The 21,992-nt window shown below is 47.3% G+C and overlaps 3 protein-coding genes across 12 annotated transcripts in view; 1 reads left to right on the top strand and 2 right to left on the bottom strand.

Annotated features, from left to right (window-relative positions):
* Window positions 1-1,289, bottom strand: part of SPINDOC (spindlin interactor and repressor of chromatin binding) — an 11,885-nt gene extending 10,596 nt beyond the window's left edge. For 3 of the 4 annotated variants that reach the window (XM_042440456.1, XM_042440458.1, XM_042440459.1), the window contains exon 1: window positions 577-782. The gene's annotated coding sequence lies outside the window, so the exon portion shown is untranslated. Of the gene's footprint in view, window positions 1-576; window positions 783-1,010 lie in introns of those variants that run through there. The other variant, XM_042440457.1, reaches the window with a different exon arrangement.
* A 4,497-nt stretch (window positions 1,290-5,786) lies between these two features.
* On the top strand, window positions 5,787-15,002 carry ZFTA (zinc finger translocation associated). 2 transcript variants are annotated; one of them, XM_042441106.1, is made up of 5 exons: window positions 5,787-6,199; window positions 7,608-8,099; window positions 8,889-9,344; window positions 10,667-11,092; window positions 12,013-15,002. In XM_042441106.1, the coding sequence occupies exons 1-5, from the start codon at window positions 6,148-6,150 to the stop codon at window positions 12,567-12,569; spliced, it is 1,983 nt and encodes a 660-aa protein (XP_042297040.1). In that variant the 5' UTR covers window positions 5,787-6,147; the 3' UTR covers window positions 12,570-15,002. The 2 variants fall into 2 exon arrangements, with proteins under 2 accessions (XP_042297040.1, XP_042297039.1); XM_042441105.1 differs by having other exon boundaries at window positions 5,981-6,199; window positions 7,611-8,099.
* A 4,121-nt stretch (window positions 15,003-19,123) lies between these two features.
* Window positions 19,124-21,992, bottom strand: part of RTN3 (reticulon 3) — a 41,739-nt gene continuing 38,870 nt past the window's right edge. For all 6 annotated transcript variants that reach the window (XM_042439723.1, XM_042439725.1, XM_042439728.1 and 3 more), the window contains one exon: window positions 19,124-21,643. In XM_042439723.1, coding sequence (XP_042295657.1) covers window positions 21,598-21,643 — 46 coding nt within the window. In that variant the 3' untranslated portion in view covers window positions 19,124-21,597. The remainder of the gene's footprint in view (window positions 21,644-21,992) is intronic.

The following is a 21,992-nucleotide window of genomic DNA, read 5'->3' as shown; positions in this document are numbered from 1 at the left end:
CCCTGAGGCTGAGAGAGTGTGCCTCCAGCTCCTTCCCAACCTATGAACCCCCAAATGGCACCCCTTTCATGGCCTTTTCCTGCCACTGCCTTCCCCTGAGGCTGAGAGAGTGTGCCTCCAGCTCCTTCCCAACCTATGAACCCCCAAATGGCACCCCTTTCATGGCCTTTTCCTGCCACTGCCTTCCCCTGAGGCTGAGAGAGTGTGCCTCCAGCTCCTTCCCAACCAAAGGACCCTTTCATGGGACCAAGAAGGGCTTTTGTTTTTGGCCATGGCCTCCCTCCCTCCCTCCCTTGCTTCCCCTGAGGCTGAGAGAGCGCGGCTCGCCCAAGGTGACCCTTCTTCCCTGGCCGAGTCAGGATTCGAACCCAGCCACCGAGGCTCGAAGCCCGACGCCAGGCTGGCTGCTCCCTCCCCAGCCTAAGGGCGGGCTACTTGGGAGGCTCCCCCTCCGAGGATGGGGCCGGAGCCCGGCTTCAGGGACCCCCAGGCCTCCCCAAGGGCCCCTCTGCCTCCCGGTCCTTGGGGCGAGGCTGCGGGGCGCAAAGCCAGCCCCCGAAGGCCGCCATTTCCTACCTCAGGAGGCCTCTTGCTCGCCTCAGCCGCCGGACGGAGGAGCCCACTCCGCCCACCATAGACCTCCCCTCCTCCCAGGGAGGCAGAGCGGCCCTCCGCAGGGAGGCCTCTCCTCCCCTCGCCCTCTCTATGGTCCCATTGTCCGGAGCTTCCCCTCTAGTCTTCGACGGAATCGCCACCACTTCCGGCGAGAAAGCCGCCATTGGAGTGGCTGAACGACGCTCTAGCCCCTTCCTCTATGGTACCTCAGAGGCCTAATGGGCGCCATTAATTGACTGGCGACGCTCTAGCCCCTTCCTCTATGGTGCCTCAGCGGCCCAACGGGCGCCATTCATTGACTAGCGACGCTCTAGCCCCTTCCTCCATGGTGCCTCAGAGGCCCAACGGGCGCCATCAATTGACTAGCGACGCTTTAGCCCCTTTCTCTATGGTACCTCAGAGGCCTAATGGGCGCCATTGACTAGCGACGCTCTAGCTCTTCCTCATGGTGCCTCAGAGGCCTAACGCCGGGCGCCATTAATTGACTAGCGACGCTCTAGCCCTTTCCTCTATGGTGCCTCGGAGGCCTCACGGGCGCCATTCATTTACTAGCGACGCCAGTCTCGCCCCTTCCTCTATGTTGCCTTAGAGGCCTAATGGGCACCATTGTCTAGAGACGCTCTAGCCTTTTCCTCTATGGTGCCTCAGAGACTCAACGGCCGAGCTCCCAATGAGGCTCAACGGGCGCCATTAATTCACTAGCGACGCTCTAGCCCCCTCCTCTATGGTAGCAGAGGCTCAAGTCGACCATTTATCTCAGAAGAATGTTTTCTCTTCCTTCTCCGTCATTCTCGGGTTTCTCTTCAGCCAGCCAATCAGAGCCTCGGACGCCCTCTCTTTCCCCGCCTCCTCTCATGGATGAGGCCAATAAGCGCCGGGGAAAGGATTAGCGAGAGAGTGAAGGGAGACGCCCAAAGGTTGCCAACTAGTGGTGGAAAGTGGGGATTGCACCCTCTTCAAGAAAAAAGGGCCCTACAGTATAGTCCTCCAAGAGGATTATGTTATATTTTATCATTTTAATATTACATTTATATCTTGCTTTGCATTCAGTGCAGTCAGTGCTACTCAGAATGAGGGCTACTAGTCCCTGGCAAGCTAAAAACACTAAACTTGCATCGATTTCACTTCTGACCCAGGGCTAAACCAAGACTTTTTGCTTCTTGAAGCAAAGGACAAGACAAAAAGATGCCCCATATAGTTGCTGACCAGGCTGAGAATTGACTCTTTCTTTCCTTTCGTAAACATACTTTTAATTGACTTTCTTATAATAAAAGCCATACATTACAACTCGCACATTAAAGGACAAAAACCACAAAAATACACTAAACAAGAAACATAAACTTACACACATAGAAACTACAACAACAAACGTATAAAAGCGGCCTCCTGAAACCCATCGACTTTGTTTAAAGCTTACAAAAGAGAAAAAACACATCTATTATTACCCCTTTGCTTGGGATAAATTGTAGGACGCGACGAAGAAACACGATGGATAAATTTACCCCCACAACACTTATTTAATGTATTGTTATCTATTGTATTTATATTTTTACTTATTCGTTTTAAAATCCTTTTCTATTTAACCTTTTATATATGGAGTTCTTACACAGTTTGGTTGTGTTTATTGTTATGTTTGAGATGTTTTGCTATGTTTATACTTGCGGATTGTTGTGTTGTATTTTTATTGTCCTTATGTTTGTTGTTACCCGCCTCGATCCAATACAAGGAGAGGCAGGATACAAATAAATATCATCATCATCATCATCATCATCATTAGTTATGTGGCCATGGCCTTCCCGAGGCTGAGAGAGTGTGCCTTCAGGTCTTTCCCAACCAATGAACCCCCTAAAAGGCAAACCTTTCATGGGCCAAATGCATCTGAGGAAGTAGACTAAAGTCTAGGAAGACTCATTATCAAACAGGAGAAATTTCACTTAAAGTCACTAGTTTAGCGCAATTACGTGAATGCGCATTGCGTTCAAACTGGCTCCCCATTGCCTGAAAATAGCTTCCCATTGTCCGAAATTGCGTGTGGTAGTTTATCACTCAATAACATTAAACCCCATGATTGCGTTCGGATTGCCATCGGATTATACTTCCAATTCCCCTTGTCTGATAAACTCCTTAGTCTCAAAGAAATGCTGCAAGACCTCCCTTGTTCTCTGTTTCCTTACGATTTCTTTTAACTAAACATTTCGACGCAAATATTGTCCGCTGGCCTTTGGACGTTTAAGGGTTTCATTGATTAAGGCGGAGCAAAACTTAAGCAAAAGGATCCGGAAAGGAGTCAGAGCGGCTGTTTTTGCCCCCTCTTTTCCTTCATTTTCTTTGCCTTCTCTTCTGTTGACATTTTGGTTGGGAAGATCCTTGGACAAGTCTTCTGTAGTCTTATACTCTTTAAGGGGGCCTGCGGATGGATAAAGTTATATATAAACAAGGAAATGAATTGTGAAGTCAAAGGCTTTTATGGCCGGCATCCATAGATTTTTGTGGGTTTTTCAGGCTCTGTGGCCATATTCTAGAAGAGTTTATTCCTGACGTTTTGCCACAAAGATGTGGCTTTGGCATCTTCAGAGAATGCTGGCATGGAAGTGAGTTGAGTATATATATCCTGTGTGACCCTGGGTAGGGAGAAGTGTGTATATCTAGATATCTAGATATATAGATATACCCGACTCTCTTCTATGCCAGCATTCCCTGAAGATGCCAAAGCCACAGATGCTGGCGAAATGTCAGGAAGAAACTCTTCTAGAACATGGCCACATGGTTCAAAAAACCCACAAAAAACTATGCAAATTAATTAATAATAGATTTGTCACCTTTTCTGACACAACAATTTCAGACCACCAAACTGGCAGCTCCTAAATGCAAAGTGGCATGAGGTTTGAGAAAAGCAAAGCAGGGGCAACATGCCACACATGCAAACGGTCCAGGTCCAGTCCCTGGCGTCTCCAGACATGAGGAAAGACCCCTGGATAAAATCCAAGAATGCTGCTGCAAATCAGTGCGGACAACGTTGAGCAAGATGGCTTGACATGGTATATATAGGTATATATATATGGTGACTGAGTATTTTCCTAAGGCTGTCATGCTATGCTTCCCTCAGATGCTCAACTCCAGATCCAGGTTGCTTAACAGGCGTCGCTTTAACGAGAATAACCTCACTTATGTATTCCAGGTTTGTGATTCACACTTTGCCAGGTCTGTCGCTCACACGTATTCAAATAAAGATGGAGTTGATGACGCCGATGTATTCGAAGCACGTTCGAACCATGCAGAGTTTTATCCCTGGTCTATCCACACTAGTTATTCACACCATTCAAAAGTGCAAATCTTTTAGGAAAACTTGGGGGTTATTCTCACTTCGTTTTCAAAATGTGCGACGACACAAATAATCTCAGCCACGCATTCTGGGGCTTGTTGTTCACGCCACAGAACGGCGTCTCTGCGCATCTCTGCGAGTGCGGTTGCTCCCAAGCGTTTGAATAAAGATGGAGTCGGTGATGCGAACATCTTTGTTCAAGCCATGCAGGGTTTTATCCCGGTTTATCCCTGGGTCTATTCGCGTTGCTTACTCACAAGGCCGATAATCTGAATCTTTTAGAAAACCTCAGGGAAAAAATAGGACATCGATTACCCAGGTTAAGTTGGGAGATTCTTTGGCAGTCCTACCAAAAACGTAATCAGATGCATTCAAGATGCATGTGAACAACAAAGATTCGACCCAGATTCTACCTGGATTATCGGCGCAATTGCTACACAATTTTACCGACTGTCACATACTTTCCAGATCACTTTAAGGTTACCATTTTGTATACCATCTGGTGCTCCTGTGCATCTACAGAAGCTTAGTTGGCAGATATAGACCGTGGCTTGTGCTGATCTCTTTGCATTAAACTTTACTTTTGCATTTCTGCACCAAATCTAGGTCAGGATCTGCTGGCCCAGGCGGCAATCCTACAGATCAGCCCTTTGTACCTAGGGTCACCATGCGTCGGAAAGGACTTGAAGGTACACAACAACAACCACAGTGAATGCCACAGAAACCCGCTGGGTGACTTTGAGCAAGCCACACTCTCTCAGACTCAGAGGAAGGCCATGGCAAACCCCTTCTGAAGAAACCTGCCAAGAAAACCCCAGTGAGCCTCAGTTCACTTTAGGGTCACCATAAATGAGAAACAGCATGAAGGCACATAGCAGCTGCAGCAACAAAAGCGATAATAGAAACCGACTGGGTGCCCTTTGTGCAAGCCACACTCTCTCAGCCTCAGAAGAAGCCCATGGCAAACCCTGTCTGAAGAAGCCTGCCAAGAAAACCTTGTGTCAGGGTGGCCATAAATGTCGGAAAGGACTCGGAGGCACACAACAACAACGACAAAGTCACAGAGACCCATACTGAGCAAGGCTCGCTCTCTCAGTCTCAAAGGACAGCCATGGTTTAACAACAAATCAACCTCTAGGTAGTTATACATACACAAAGCCACATAATAAGACAGAGAAACAAATGTAATAATGACATAAAAAAGAAAGGCAAAACCAAAGAAATGAAAAATAATTTATATGTAAAGATAAGACAAAAGGAATATATAACATGAATTAACTAAATCAACTTTTTTAGGGGAGTAAGGAAAGGGATGCATAACACACTACTATGTATACTATGCTTAATTTAAGCCACAGCTCTGTTTTTCTGTTTGTTGGTTTGCAATTTCAAATGAAGAAATGAATAAAGACTATATAAAGAACAGCCATTGCAAACCCCTTTCTGGAGAAACCTGGCCAGGAAACCCAGTCTCAGGGTGGCCATAAAAGTCAGAAAGGAGACACAACCATCACAACAAGCAAAAAGCATCTCAAATCCACACACACACCATTATGAGCCCAGAATCCCAGACTTGGAACATGGCCCAAATGTGCCAACATATAAGAAAGATAATAATAATAATAATAATAATAATAATAATAATAATAAAATCTCTTCCAAAGCAAGCATGCAATTGGAGGAAAGGAAAGGCTTGGAAAATGAAAGGCTTGTTTGGGGGGGGGGGACGGGGTGGCTCTTTGTTTTTTCATTTTGGAGGGGAACCATGCCTAGCCTCCCCCCCTCCTTCCTCCAGCTGGAGAAATAGTGTGCGTCCCCTTTAAATTTACCCAGGAGCCCTTAAAGGAGCCCCAGGGGCCCCGGGGGGTGGAAAAAAAAATAAGGCACAAAATATACATAGAGAGAGAGAGAGAGAGAGAGAGAGAGAGAGAAAGGCATCCCCACCCTTTGCAAAGGAAAGCCCTTCTGTGCGTAAAAATCCTTTTGCAAAAATAAAAGGGAGGAAAAGCAAGCAAGGAAGGAAGAAAGCAAGATTGCTATATATATATATATATTTTTTTTTGGGGGGGGGGGGACCCAAATTGCATGCAATTGTTTCCAGCAGATCAGAGCCACCCAGAAGATCCAGGGACCCAGCAGATCCTCCAGGGATCCTCCAGGAGAAGAAGAAGGAGAGGGATGGATGCCTAGCAGAGAGGCAAAGGCTGGTCATGGAGACCCTTCCCAGCCTCTCCTCCATCAAGAGGGAGCCCCCAGAGCCAGGTGAGAACAAAAGGGAGAAGGGGGGGGGAATATATATATATATATATGGGGGTACCCCTTTGCCCCCTGCTGGCATGTTTTTGGGGGGCACACACTTAAAGGAAAGGGAAGGCTGGCTTTGGAGGGACGGGAGCCAAGTTGGCACATCTGGGGAAGGGATGGTGAGGCTGGTGGTTCCTTTAAGATCCCTCCCTCCTCTTTCTCTCTCTTTGCTCCACCATCTTCCTGTGCCCAGAGGAAAAAGAGGGAGCAGGAGGCACATATTAGATAGATGGATGATGGATAGGTAGGGCATCCTGGTCCCTTGGATGCTGCCTCTGCGCCTTGCCTTTACGCACCTCTCTGTCTCTCTCTTGCCTTTGCGCCCAGGCTTTCCTCTTTGGAGGGTTGGGAGGAAAGGGGCAGGAGCTGCTAGATGACCTCCAGAGAGCCCCCCAAATGGGACCAGACCCCTCTGGATCTAGGGCTGCCCAGCCAGAGGCCTCTCTTGCTCTCTCTGTCTTCCTTCCCACTCCCCTGCCAGAAAATAAAACTAAAGGAAGGCTTGCCCCTTGTGTCTTCTTTGAGGGCCTTTCTTTCTTTCTTTCTCTTTATAATGTTCCTTGAGGGTCTCCTTTCTTCCTTCCTTCCTTCCTTTTCTCAGTACTTTTATTGAAAACATCCAATGGTCTAAGGTCACCAACATCTATAATACCCACATTGCATCTCAAAACTTAAATCTTTCATTTTATGTATTCCATCATTGTTGTGAGCCTTCAAGTGGTTCCTGACATATGGCAACCCTAAGATGTTTACTTGGGTTTCCTTCGCCAGATTTCTTCGGAGGAGGAGGTTTGCCCTTGCCTTCCCCCTGAAGCCGAGAGAGTGTGACTTGTCCAAGGTCGGCCAGCGGGTTTTCATGGCCGAGCCCTCGAACCAATATGCGGCGCTGGCTGTCACATTCATTTTCATATTCATTATAGATATTCCATCTAGATAAAAGCTGAATAACTGGATGAAAGGAAAGTTTGGATAGAGTAACATACAGGAAGTCATGGTGGATTGAAGAGAGCTAATATGGAGCTGTCGTGGTTTGAATGATGGACTATGACTCTGGAGATAAGGTTTTGGTTCCTGGCTTGGCCATAAAACCCATTGGGTGAGCTTAGGCAAGTCGCACTCTCTCAGCCTCAAGGGAAGGCAATGGCAAACCTCCTCCAAACTAATCTTGCCAAGAAAAACCCACAATAGGTTTGCCTTAGGGTCGCCATAAGTCAGAAACGACTTGAAATGCCATAAGCTGGAAACACAGCACACAGACACACACATGGTGGATTGACTGGCTAGCTGACTGGGATGGCCAACTGGAAAAACTACAGCAGTCTCCCCTGTTGTTATTTGTTATGATAGTGGAGTGTTTGTGTCTCAGCAGAAGAGTTGTCCTTCCCAGAACCGCAATCGGATCCTCAGAACCACGATGAACTGAGTTCTGGACATCCTCTGTGGCCAGCTGGGAATGGCCTCTTGCGTGGGAATGCCAAGGATCCCTCTGCGCTCCTTGCCAGCGGGCGGAAATACTCGGACCACTGTGAAGAACGGGCTTCGAGGCCCGGCAAGAGCCGTATCCCCGGTCGGGACCACCGGCGCTACTACCATGAGCACTGGAGGGCCGAGTATCTGATGGACTTCAACGCAGCTCGGCACGGCATGATCTGCATGGTGTGTGGGAGCTCGCTGGCCACCCTCAAGCTCAGCACCATCAAAAGGCACATCCGGCAAAAGCACCCGTACTCCCTGGCATGGAGCGCACACGAGAAGGAGGTCATCATGAACAGCTGGGATGCCCATTTGGGGCTCGAGACAGAGGCGGAAGGTGCCCAGGATTCATCCGAAGCATCCGATGCTCAGCAGGGGAGCCATGGTAGGATGACCTCAAACCAAAGGAGGGAGTGGCCTCCAGCTTTTGGGTTCAGAGGTTGGAAGGAACCCATTCAAAATAGTGTTGCTTATCCTCTTTTTTAAAGTAAGGAGGACAATTATTGATATTTTGAAAGAAGCATGGCACTGAGAGTATCTCAAGAGATCTTGTCACAGCTTTGAGACTAACTAAAAGAAAGAAGTTGGCAGCATGAGCTTTCGTAGAAGTCAACGAACACTCATGCTGCCAATCTTTCTTTCAGTTAGTTTCAAAGGTGCAACAAGATCTCTTGACAAACTGATTTTGCAGACTAACACGGCTATATCTTTGAACTGTACTGAGAATGAGGTCTGCATTTGTGCTTTTTGCCCAATGCATAACATTCAAAATATCACTGGGGAACTGGGCATTTTTGGCCATTATTTTTCTATTTTGAAACGTGATTTTATTCTAAATAACCAGTTAATTAGTAATGGATTGTTAACACGATACTAATGTTGGGTGAATGATACAGTATTCCAGGTGAGGCCTGACCAAAACAGAATAGAGTGGCACTATTACTTCCCTTGATCTTTTAGGCTTGATGGTTTCCAAAATGCACAGTTAAAGCACTCAACCTCTGTTTAAAGATCTCCAAAGAAGGAGAGACCACCACCGTTGGAGGCAGCCTCTTCCACCGTTTAATAGCTCTTGCTGCCCATAATTTCTGCAACTGGGGTCTTTCCATGATGAAATCACATTCTGCTTAAAGAGAAGACTCATCCTTTTCTTCCTGTCTCACTTTCTATACAGGGGGAGACCTGTCCTTTGGTGGAGGCCGCAGGAGGCGACGTGGCCCAGCACCTCTTTCCTCTCGTGGGGGGCGAAGGCCATCTGGCCTGGCTTTGAAAGTCTCCTCGGATGGAGAAGCCCGGAATTTGGAGCGTTATCTGAAAGAGTCTCTCCAGAGCTGGTTCCAGTCTGAGTTCCTGATGGACTATGACCCTCAAGGGAACAGGCTCTTTTGCATGATGTGCGGCTCTTCCTTACCCAGCCTCAACTTGGATGACATCAAGCGCCATGTGATGGATGCCCACCCCAGTTCGCTGGGCTTCAGCCCCGCTGAAAAGGCCGCCATCTTGGAGGCGTGGAATTCCCGCGCGTCCACAATGGCTGTCAAAGACAGGAATGCAGGGGAAGATGAAGCAGAAGAGGCGGAGGATGATGACGACGAGGATGAGGATGAAGATGAGGAGGAGACTTCCGTGGGTGAGAAGGGAAGCGGAACAAAGAGGGGCGGGAGGATGGGCAGGAGGTTGGGGGGGCAAACTGGCACCCTTGGGATCTTGAACATGACACCCGCACTTGTGACACGGATTGGGTTAAATCCATTTTGGAATTCAAGAGGACCAGCTTCAAAGTTTGGGACAGAGGTTTGCAAGGGCTGTTGCCAAATTAAAACCTCTCTGTTCATTAATCGAATGAGTTTTCACAAATAACAAATATTTGGATCTGCATCCAAATACAGATGCCTAAAATTGCCTTCCCCATCCCAGTGCCTTCCCCATCCCAGTGTGTTGCAACGGTGGTGTGCAACTTATTGGGGAATGAAGAGAATTGTAAGTCTAGTACATCTGGAAAGCATTGGATTGGAGAAAGCAGACCCAAGACGCCATAGCCATCATGTTTATATACTGTGGGTCCTTGTTACCGGCTGGGGTTTGGTTCCAGGAGCCCCCATGGATAACAAAATCCCATTAAATACAATGGCATAGCAAAATGGTGTCCTTTATATAAAATGGAAAATCAAGGTTTGCTATTTGGAATGTATACTTTTTTTGAAGATTTTCAAGCCATGGATGCTTGAATCAGTGAATAAAAAAATCCTTGAATATGGAGAACAGATTGCACTAACTTCTTAAGTAAGCCATTCCTTATTCCCAAATTCAGTAGTGTCTGAATAGTATTTAGTATGGGGAAATATAGTAATATTTTTTTTAAAACGAAGAAAGATAAAAGAAAAAAACCTCATCTCAGTTTATTAACTGTTCATTTGGGCAGAGGCACAAAATTTTTAATTGGCACAGTTTCAGCAGTACGTCAAAGTGTCCTGTTAATAAATTTAATAGTACAGCAAGATAGAATGATTTGCACATGAATCCATGATAAGACCTAAGACTTAGGCTGCCTCCGCACTGAAGAAAGAATCCAGTTTGCCCCCATTTTAACTACCGTGGCTCAATGCTATGAAGTCCTGGGATTTGTAGTTGGTTGTGCCACCAGACCTCACTACAATTCCCAGAATTCCATAACACCAAGCCATGATGGTTAATATGGATTATTTCTGCAGGGTGGATGCAGCCCTAGGCATACTTAGAGTAGACCAATTGTAATAAATTGTACTTAAGTTAACCTGACATGGCTCTCTTGCTTAGGGGAAGATGGGAGCTGCAATCCAAAGCTTCCAGAGGGGCACCAGATTGGGGAAGGCAAACATAGAATAAAGTGGGTAAAATAAAAATCAATTGAAGTACCTGGAAATTAAATCCACCCTTTCCACCACCTCCGCTGCCTGCTTCACCGGACCCCAGAAGTTGGCTTGCAGAGCTCCCCTCAGGACCTGCGAGTGAAAGAAGTGGCTCCGTCTCCATCTTCCGACCGCCCTGCTGGTGAGGACGGGTCCGAAGAAGCTGGCCTTTGGGACTCAGAAGGCAGCAGTCCTCTTACTCAGGCCCGCGGCCGGGACCACCGTCGCTACTTCCAGGAGCACTGGCGGGTGGAGTACCTAATGGACTACAACGGTTTGCGCCACGGACTGGTGTGCATGGTATGCGGGAGTGCGCTCGCCACACTCAAAATGAGCACCATCAAACGGCACATCCAGCAGAAGCACCCCGACTCCACGCTTTTGAGCCACCAAATGAAGGCCATGATTGTCCAGGAGTGGAATCTTAAAGTTGCCCGCATGGGACACATGGAGGACTTCCTGCCCAAATCGGACACTGAGGCAGACAAAGGTGAGAGGGCAGAACAGTGATCTAGTGGTGCATTTGGAAACACAGGGACTCATGGTGACAATTCCCATAGCCACAGCCCTAAAAAGGCAACCATGCCTAGACCTTTTCATTTCTTTGGGGAGCAGGTCTTGAGTAAAGCTAATGGCCCTCAGTTGCCCATTGACGACCAAGTCACCTCAAAATATTTCCACATCACAATAGACAAAAAGCTCACAGCAATGTATTGCTGGTGGAGCCAAACCCCAGCAGATACCAAGATCCCACTCAGACAAGAATTGAATTAAGATTTACAGATCACAGTTAGAAATTGGCATGTTTTGGGGGGATGGGGGAAATCGTAAGAAGACAAGTCCTTCTAGCTTTAAAAAGGAGGGGGATTGCTTGTATTAATCCATTTGGCAAGATAGAAATGCCATGAGTGCTTGCAGCAGGTCTCCAATTAGTCAAGGATGGGAACAAGCAAAAGGGCTCTCAGGTCCCAGTTGCATATGTTCCATAGTAAGAGAAGCATAAATACTTCCAGTGTGAATGCAGTTGCTAGTCCCAGTTAGAGTAGCGTAGACCCACCGAATCAATGGCTTAAAGAGTAAATCAACACTTATGTAAATCCCAGTGATTCAATGAGTCTGTTCTCAGTGCTACTTCTTCTTGTGTGCTTTCAAGTTGTTTCCAATTTATTGCAACCCTAATGTGATCCTATCATGGGGTTTTCTTGGCATGATTTGTTCAGAAGGGGGGTTGTTTCTGCCTCCTTCTGAGGCTGAGAGTGTGATCTGCCACAGGTCACCCAATGGGTTTCCAATGGTGATTTGAACCCTGCACTGGAGGACAGGGAGTCTTGGAGATTAGCTTTCATTTTGGAATGTCGTACGTTTTTCTTGACTGGCCTACATTTTGCTGTGCCTTGTCTTCCTTTGCAGTGATGACACCTGGTCACCCAGAGCATGACCTCAAGCCATCCTTGGTGGCCAAGGAAGATGTGGCAACATCCCCAGGAGCTGAAAAAGAAGAAGATGCGCCATCAGGAAGAAGACTGGTTCCTTTCCAGCAGTCCCCAGAGGCTACATCTCTGGCAATGGGGACCCCATCCCGGCGGTGGCAGCGTCGGAACTACCAGCCGCGTTGGCGAGAGGAGTACCTGATGGACTACGACGAGCAGCGTCACGGACTGATTTGTATGGTTTGCGGGGGCACCTTGGCAACCCTGAAAGTCAGCACCATCAAACGGCACATCCTGCAGGTGCATCGGTTCTCTCTGGACTACACCGAGCTGGAGAAACGGACCATCCTCGAGGCTTACGGCGAGAAAGACATGCTGCGGAAAACCCGGGGACCGAGACCGAGACTGAGTCCTGTTACCACCGCCACCACGGCCACCAGCACCAGCCTTGACTCTGAGCCCCGTGACGTCAAGCCAAACGTCCAAGAAATGGGGAAGATGCCGTTTGGGTACAATTTGTCCATATGTACAGTGTAACCACTCACCCAGACTGCCCTGTGGCGGCAGGAATACCAACAAGGAAAAAAAATACACAAACTGTTCTTTTCTGCCTCCCCCTGATATGGACAAGCAGGAACTCATGGGATTCTCCGTTTTAATCGTTCCGCAACTGGAAGAGTTGATGCCGACGCCAGGGAAATTGTTAGTTTGTTTTGCATAGTAATAGACCCCCCCCCTCCATTTTTAATTTGCATGTTGTTTTAGTGGATTCCTCCCCTCCTTTGTGAACCTGGAACTTTGTGTTCTGGAGACCTGCCTCCAAGCCAGGTGTGGAAAGGCTTTGGTGGCTTTATGGTATGCTGGAAGTAAGAAGGGCAAAAGGGTTGCAGTGCCTGTTTTTCAAGAAAGGAGAAAGGTGCTCAGTCCTGCAAGGCAGGGTTGGGAAACCTTTGGCCTTCCAGGCATCTTGAATATCAATGCCCAGAGGTCCCAACCAGGATGGGGAATAGTAAAAGATTATGGTTCTTGTAATCTAAAACACCTGGAGCACCATAGGTTTCCCTGCCCCTGGGGACCTGAAACCTTGAGGTTTGTTCAGAACGGGAACATCGTCCCCTTTTTACTGCAAGGAAAACCTCCCCATAAGCTTGATGTTTTATTCCTACCCCTTGGCTGTTTTAGTGAGCCGTGTAGTGCATTTACTCCTCGCTTGCTACAGGTCTGCATTTACACAGCAGCAGTTAGCCTACCGTTCTTTAAAACGATTAATTTTAGAAGGAAAAGGGATTGTAGCTTAGTGGTAGAGTCTGTGCTTTGCAATGAGATGGCTGTGCATTTTAAATAAAATCCCCATCATCCCCAGTGATCCCACTGTGAAACTAAACTGGGCAAACAACTATCCCATCTTCCCCATCCCCGTATGGGGATGATGGGAGCTGTAGGCCAACAAATCTGGAGGGCATCATGATGTGGAAGGCTGAGCCAAAGGTAGTGACTTGGTCTAAGACACCAAACAGACTGTGAATGGGTGAATGATGTGTCCTTCCAAATTTCTACTCTTCCTAGAAGAGGCCAGCTTTGGATAGCCCTTTGGTGGCACAGTTGTATAAGTCTCAGTGCCCGCTTCTCTGACACTTTTTGAGAATCTGTGGATTGGGGTTAATGTTGGAACAGGGTTGGGCAGCATGTGCCCCAACTGTTGGACTGTAGCTGCCAGAATCCCTCACAGCTGGCTAGTGCTGATGGAAGGCCACAACTGCTCATTCATGCTTTAATAGGAATGCTGCCTCCTGCTCCTCTTTTCCTTCGCATCCCCTGCTTCTCTCCAGGAGTGAGTCTCTTTTAGGAGTTTCCTAGTCCTTGGTTTGAAAGGTGGGTTTGTAGGAACTCTTCTCCCGTTGCTTCTTGCAGATAGTTGGCTTGGCTTCCAGCAGTGGAGGCCTTCCAGATGGTCCTCACAGCCCTATTGCAGGGAATGATGACCTGCAGTTGAAGAAACCAGGTCTTGCAGTCTAAGTAACCTTCTAGTGCCACCTGCTTGGAGAAAGAGGGCAACTTATCTTCTTGGGCATGACCTGCAGTTGAAGAAACATGAGTCTTGCAGCCTTCTAGTGCCACCTGCTTAGAAAAAGGGGCAGCTTATCTTCTTGGACATGATCTGGGCATCTTGGGGCCTTCCAGATGTCTGCTCCCTTTAGCATGGACAGTCTTCAGGGATGGTGGGAGTTGTTGTCCAGCATCTAGAGGCCCACAGCTCCTCCATCTCCACTTTAGAGAAAACCGCCTAAAGTAGTAACAGAGTCATCTCCTGACCCTTTCCTGCCTTTTAAGTGCCTGGCTCTTGGTGAGAGCTTAGAAAATCGACCTTGTTAGGACTGTAGTTCTTGGGATTTCCAGCAAGTTTGGAGATTCTGGGAGTTTTAGTCCAAAGCGATCACATTTCCAAGCAACTAGTGTTGCTCGGCTAGGGCCATTCGCCAAACCTGTCATAACGTCTACGCTGATCCAAGCATTAGGTTATTATATTTGAAAAGTTTCAGATGGGAATGTGGTTAAACATTTCCCATCTGGTCCCGCTTAGCTTAAGGGCTGGCTTGTCCCATCCATTCTAATCAATGGGTTTTGGATTTGCTGGACTATTTCATATCAGAAGAGCTGCTTCCTAGCCATGGGGCAGGGGCGAAGTTTGCTAATCTGAGTGCTTCTCCTGTGGAGAAAATCTCATTTTGCATAAAAGAACAAGAACGCCCAAGTAAGTTAGGAAAGACAAGGCTGAATCATTTTTCTATGACATGCTTATTCCCCCCTAAACAATCCGTTCCCTCTCCCTTCCCCAGTTACCACTGTAAGGAAAAGTATTCAGTCTCCTACCAGTAGTAGCACACTTTAGGAAACCTAGGTTTTTGGTGGGTTTTTGGGGCTCTGTGGCCATGTTCTAGAAGAGTTTATTCATGATGTTTCTCCAGCATCTGTGGCTGGCATCTTCAGAGGATGCTGGCATGGAAGAGAGTGGGGGATATATATACTTCTTCCTATCCAGGGTCACACAGGATATATTTACCCCACTCTTTTCCATGCCAGCATCCTCTGAAGATGCCAGCCACAGATGCTGGAGAAACATCAGGAATAAACTCTTCTAGAACATGGCCACAGAGCCCCAAAAACCCACAACAATCTATGGATGCTGCACATGAAAGCCTTCGACTTTGCTTAAGTTGCTGCTAATAGTATTGATTGGTTCAATGGTCTCAGTGGTCTCCAAACTCTGCTCTTCCAGGTGTTTCGGACATCAGCTCCCAGAATCCCTGAGCATTGGCTACATTGGCTGAGGCTGCTGGGAGTCGAAGTCCAAAACCCCCAGAGTTTGGGAACCACTCCTTTCTGGTTCATTTAGCGATGGTATCGGTATTTGATCCGCCAGATGTTTTGAGCTACTATTCCCATAAACCCCACTCAACCAGAGCATGGGATCGTAGGAATGGCTTCCCCTAACATCTGGAGCTCCAAAGGCTCCCTAAACCTGGACCTAGAGTTTTGTTGGTCTTTTTGGTATGAACTTTTACACTTACTGCCCATATTTTGGCTTGACAAACCTCTCACGCTGGTGTGGGGGGCTAGGGCAATAATGCTAAACATGCATCCGAGGAACTAGACTTAAGTCTACGGAAGCTCATGCTGCCAACTTCTTTCTTTCAGTTAGTCTCAAATGCATCTGAGGAAGTAGACTCACATCTACGAAAGCTCGTGCTGCCAACGTTTCATTTAGTTAGCCTTAAAGGTGGTACAATATTTCTGCATATTGATTTTACAGACTAACACGGCTATTATCTTTGAATTCTGCCCCAGTTGGCTTCTCTTCGTAGAAAGGAGAAGGATAGCTATCTTGTTTTTTGCCTTAGACCCCTCCAAATGTCTCTGTCTGGTCTTGTTACTCACAAACCGGTCATGTTTTTGACCTAAGGAGGGGAACAGGGCAGAGAGAAATGAGGACTAGAAACACGCATGTTATAACCAAGACTTTCCCTTATCAATGCATTGAAGAAAGCATGGTCTAGAAAGTCGCACTTACTATTCATTGCACCATGACTGGAAATTATTAAGTTCTCTAGGCTTGCCTTTCCTTGCTTCCGGATTCATGAAGGTCCCTTTTTTCGATCCGATCTCTTTCGACCCTGTTTTAAAGAATCCCCAGCTTTGACTTTTTGTGTAGCTTTCCTATTCCAAACAGTGAATCTCCGAGGTGAAACTCTCAATGCCTGTGATGACCTTGTGGCTGTGTTGCAACCTTGTCTGTGTTCCTCGTGAAAAGGTGTGTTTTGCATCGATTTGAGGTGTCGTTTTTAAAAAATATATATTATTATATTATATATGTACATATATATATATAAATATATATATATTAAGCACTACATTTTGTAAAACAGGTTATGTCCAAATGAATCCTTTAAAAAAAATTATGCTATTTTAAATGCAAACCCAAAGGTTCAAGGCTGTGTGTTGTTATTATTATTATCAGTGTATTGTTATTATTAATCTTTATGGGCTTTGGCATCCCATTTTAACCTGGGGCAAGTCACACTCTCAGCTCAGCCTTTGCCAGTCGGGTGCCCTCCAGATACGCTGGGTTACAACTCTTATCCGTTCCAGTCCAACGCATCTGGATGGCACAACATTTGCTGCGCTTGTTTAGTGATCGGAGTTGTACTTCGCTGTACCTGGATGAAAGGGAAATGTACCTGGCTTGGGATGATGGAAACTGTAGTCTAAGCGATCTGGCAGGTGCTGAGATGAGAGCCAGCGTGGCATAGTGGTCTGAGCATTGGAATAATACTCTGGAGACCAGGTTTCGATTCCTACCTGGCCGTGAAACCCACTGGGTGCCCTTGATGAAGTCACACTCTCTCAGCCTCAGAGAAAGGCAATGGCCAACCTCCTCTGAACAAATCTTGCCAAGAAAACCCCTTCATAGGTTCATCTTAGAGTCACCATAAGAGGTTGGCTCCCACTTCTGCATTTACTGTATCTAATCTCTCTCTCTCTCTCTCTCTCTATATATATATATATGGTGAAAGGCAAGAGTTTAATCTGCCCTGGAAGCACTGACCCCCTTCTACTCTCTCATCCATCCAGCTTTTACTATGAGCACAAAGAGTTATGCCTGCTGGGATTTGGGCCGTGTTTCCCTTTGCTTCATCCACTTTAGATCCTCTTGCTTTTAACCATATAGATCAGGGGTAGGCAACCTTTTTGAGCCAGGGGCCGGGTTGCTGTCCCTCAGACAACTGGGGAGGGGGGGGGGCGCAAAGTCAGGGGGGGGAGCTTCCACCCCCCGGGGGCAGGGCTGCATGCCGGGGGTGGAGCTTCCACCCTCTGGGGGCGGAGCCACATGCCAGGGCAGAGCTTCCACCCCCGGGGGCCAGGCCTCCTCCTCTTTGCCAGCCCCTGGCGGGCCCCGTGCCCCGTCGGAGGCCGGCAAAAAAGCCGTCGGGGCCCACCAGCGCTGGAGGCCTCCTCTTCTTTGCCGGCACTTTTGCTGTCGCCAGGGCCCTCTTGGAGGGCCCCGGCTCCGGCAACGGGCCTCCCAGAGGGTCACTGCCGCCGCCAGAACCCTCTTGGAGGGCCCCAGCGACAGCAACGGGCCTCACCGAAGTCTCGCACGACCTTTCTTGTGGTCACGCAAGACTTTGCCTTTAGGCTGCCACCATTTTGTTTTTCAAAATGGCAGTGCCCGGGAGCCAGGAAAAGCCGCAATCGGCAGCAGCAGGGGCTGGCAGAAAGGCCTCTGCGGGCCGCATCCAGCCCGTGGGCCGGAGGTTGCTGACCCCTGATATAGATGTATATTAAAAAACCTGACCCTCCCCATATACATAAATATATACGTGTGAGTTAAAGTACTGCCCTAAGTGCAGTACCTTACATTTCTCTGTGTTGAAATTCATTTTGTTAGCTTTGGCCCAGCTTTCTAATCTATTATATACGCATGCGCACACACAATCCTCCTCTGACTGGTGTGGCTTGGCCAAATTTACCTCACGGCTGTGCCACAAACTCCCGCCAACGCTACTGCTGAAGGATAGAAGAAGGCACAAACTTAGGATTGCAGAAGTGAGGCGGCCATGTTGACCGTCAGCCAGTGGCCACTCTTCGGTTGCTGGGGAACACTGTTGCTTCAAGGCTGGCCGCCAGCTGCTCTTTGGTAGCCCCACAGCATTGGGCCTCTTGGCCTCAAGAGCCCTGGTGGCGCAGTGGTTCAGTGTCTATACCGCAGCCACTCACTTGAAAACCACAAGGCTGTGAGTTCAATTCCAGCCAGGGCTCAGGGTTGACTAAGCCTGGGTTCATTCTATAGGTTGGTAAAATGAGTCCCCAGCTTGTTGGGGGCAATTGACTTACACATTGTAAACCGCTTAGGGAGTGCTGAAGTGCACTGATAAGCAGTATAGAAATCTACTTGCTATTGGCCAATTCCCAAAACCCCAGCAGCACCTTCCACCTGAGGGAGAATAACGCTGTGTCCAGTTCTGAGCCCCACAATTCAAAAAGGATGTTGAGAAACTGGAGCGTGTCCAAAGGAGGGCCACCAAAATGGTGAAGGGTTTGGAAACCATGCCTTATGAGGAAAGACTTGGGGAGCTGGGGATGTTTAACCTGGAGAAGAGAAGGTGATAGGATAGCCCTGTTTAGGTATTTGAAGGGGTGTCATATTGAGGAAGGAGCAAACTTGTTTTCTGCTGCTTCAGAGATTAGAACACAAAACAATGGATGCAAGCTCCAGGAAAAGAGATTCCATCTCAACATTAGGAAGAACTTCCTGACAGTAAGGGCTGTTTGACAGGGGAACACGCTCCTTTGGAGTGTAGTGGAGTCTCCTTCCATGGAGGTCTTTAAACAGAGGCCATCTGTCAATGGGGATGCTTTGATTGTGAGTTCCTGCATTGCGGAATGGAGTTGGACTGGGTTTGGGAGTTCCTGCATGGCAGGCCCTTGGAGTCCCTTCCAACTCTATGATTCTATGAAATGTCCCGGGTGCTAATTCCCACTTGTCTCCATTTTTTTTTTCCTGGCGGCAAAAAATTCAGAGAAGAAAAGCATTCGAGTTTGGACTTTGTGCTCTTTTATTAACAATACTACATCAAATTGCATTTATTGTATTCCTTTTAAATCTTAGCCATGTACACTTCAGTTCCCTTGGCACTACCATAATTTAATGCCGCACGCACAGTACACAGAAACGCACATGAACGCACAAGCTCCGTTAGTAGTCTTCCTTTTTTGTTCCCTCTCGTCTACGCAATTTTCTCTCCTTTTAATTTCAAATTTCTCCTTTTTCTTTTTAAAAGCCTGCCGGGCACAAAGAGGTCGCTTCACGGTATTCAAACACAGCAGTTAACGTAACAGATGTAAGAGCCGAGCCAAAGGCTTCCGAGTGCAGAGAAAAGGTACTCGAAGGGTGAGGGTGAAAAGAGAAGAACCGGGACAAGATGGGGCATGTTGCCTCTCCGAAGCTGGAGGGTGGTGCAAAATCAAATCAAAAACACAACCGACATTCCTGTTCCTCTCCTCTTCTATCATTCCTTAAAAGACACCCAGGTACACTAAGCATCTAAATCCAAAGCAGACCATTGCCACCCTATTGGAATGACTTGTATACTCTTCCTCATCTCTAACAGACCTGCTATACAACAGCTAGACAGCCATTTCTTTGTTTGGAGAAACAGCAAGTCTGAAAGGTGCCACATGGCCATTTTGCATGTGCAAGACCTCATCTATCAGTACCTTTTCCTTGACTATGTCTTCCATCCCGTAGATCCATCAACCTAAAGGGAAAGAAAGTGGTCCCTGCTAATTTAGCTGCCGATCTCACTAAGCTTCCCTTGCCGGGCCTCAAGAGAAAAAATGGACTCTTCCCGGTCAAACCCTCCGTCTCCCAGCTCTTTTGTGAAATTTTGCAACGGGTGCTTCAGTACAATTTTACTTGGCACAACCAGACTGGGATGGCGTTAGTAGTTGCAAGGGGTGAACCATCCTGGAATCATGGTTGAAAATAAAATTTCTTGAAGGACAAGAAAAGTTAGCTTTTTCGAAAACTCTTGATACAATCCTTTACTGCCCAAGCATCTAAAAACAAATCCAACATGCACTACAAAGTCAGAAGGGTCCCCCCCCAAAAAAACGTTGTCCCGCAACTGCAGCTGTCCTCCTGGGAGATGGCAGTTCTCTGGCAGGCAACAAAAAAGGGCGAGGCTATGGGAGGGCAAAGACCGGGTTCCAGTGTTTGTGTGTGTGTCTGTGGGCGCTCTGCACCTACCACCACCGTCACCTCTGAGGACTTCAATTGTAGTAAGTGGGGAGTCAGTTGCATGCAGAACTCGTGGGGTTTTTGTTTCTTCAACAGCTTGGGTTTTTGTTTTTACAGCAATGTGTACAGCAGTTACAGACATTTTCATTTCCAAGTAAGAAAAAAAGTACAATCTTATTAAAGGGTAAGAAGTGGAGGAACTACTTTATGTGGGTTTGCAACCAGGGAGGGAGGCCAAGGATAAACCAGACTGAGGAGCAGAACTGATGCCATTAAGGAAGATCGGGTAGAGAACCTCAATTTCCACCAACATTTTAGGGGATGCTGGCCCAATGCATCTCAAGGCATTCTCAACCTTGCCGTCTCGACAGAGGCTATTTAGTTGTTGAAGGAAAGACATGAGGAGCCTGACTTGACGGAACAAGAACACCAGAACGGCGGAAAATCCTGCCATTTTAACATGATACGCAGGAAGAAAGGGGGAAGAGCAGAGCTTGGAAATGTTAGCAATATAGCACATTAACACTGAATTGTTAAGGCAAATTAAATTCATCTTAAAACGCCGAGGGGAACTATTCCTTGCATTAAGGGTGAATAAAAACAGTTCATTTTCAAATGGGGGAAAATATCATTTAAAAAGACTAAAAGCGGCTCCAAATGGTCCCCTCTCAAATTACATACTAAAAGGACGTGGAGTGTTAACAGTCGCTTAATGTCATTGTTGGTTTAACAATGTAGATAATGTGTTTTAATGCTACTCTGGAATGTTTTAATAGATTAAGAGGAAACCAATTTGTTTCAGCAAATTATTTCCAAGCCCTGGGAGAGAGTGGCTACCTTCACCCTGCAGCTATGCCAAGCCAGTGAGGCTGGTTTGGAAACCCACAAGTCCTGTTGAACGGAGAGCACACTGCTAACCAGAAAGAAGTGTCCAGCTTCTGATGGCTCGCTATGTATTTCGTTCAAGAAGAGGACACCTAGACTGCTTTGAGGACCAAAAGGGTGCCCCCAACTCTCCCAACCAGTTAATTCCTGACACCAGTTCCTATTTAGTCCAGTGCATCCTGAGCCCAGTGTTTAGGTTTGGGGTGGGGAGGGAGGTAGAATTAAACAAAAACAAATCAGTAAGCTTGGAATGCAGACATCAAGCTGACTTGGCATTTTCCTTCATAGGTACAAGTAACAATGGTTATAACTATGACACAAGGGTATTTTTTGTTTCCATGTTGATTTAGTTGACATCTGGGTCCTAGGTCCCTGGCAAGATTATTCAGGCTTTTTCTTCACAACTCCAGGAAGCTTTGCTTGGACTCTGTGGAGGAAACAGAGGAATGACAGAGTTATCTTTTGGCCGGTGAGGGAGGCTGGCCCAGCGTCATCAGGGGCTAGCCTGAAGAAGAAGAGCCCTCCCTCCATAACTATCATCCTTCGGCCTATGAGGGAGAGAACAGGCTGGCCCAGCTCCATCAGGGCTAGCCTGAAGAAGAAGAGCCCTCCCTCCGGTCCATCTGCCTTGGTCCAGGCCTCAGAGGGAGAGAAGAATGCTGGACCTGATCCTCTCCTCCCCCTCACCATTCCCTTCTCCTTTTGTGTCTATCTATTATCCCCTCTGTTGTAAATCACTCGGATTCCCAGTGATTGGGCGGTATATAAATAAAACC

The sequence above is a fragment of the Sceloporus undulatus genome, chromosome 9 (genome assembly GCF_019175285.1).
Source record: "Sceloporus undulatus isolate JIND9_A2432 ecotype Alabama chromosome 9, SceUnd_v1.1, whole genome shotgun sequence".
Classification (NCBI taxonomy): Eukaryota; Metazoa; Chordata; class Lepidosauria; order Squamata; family Phrynosomatidae; genus Sceloporus; species Sceloporus undulatus.
This window is presented reverse-complemented; position numbering and strand designations above follow the sequence as displayed.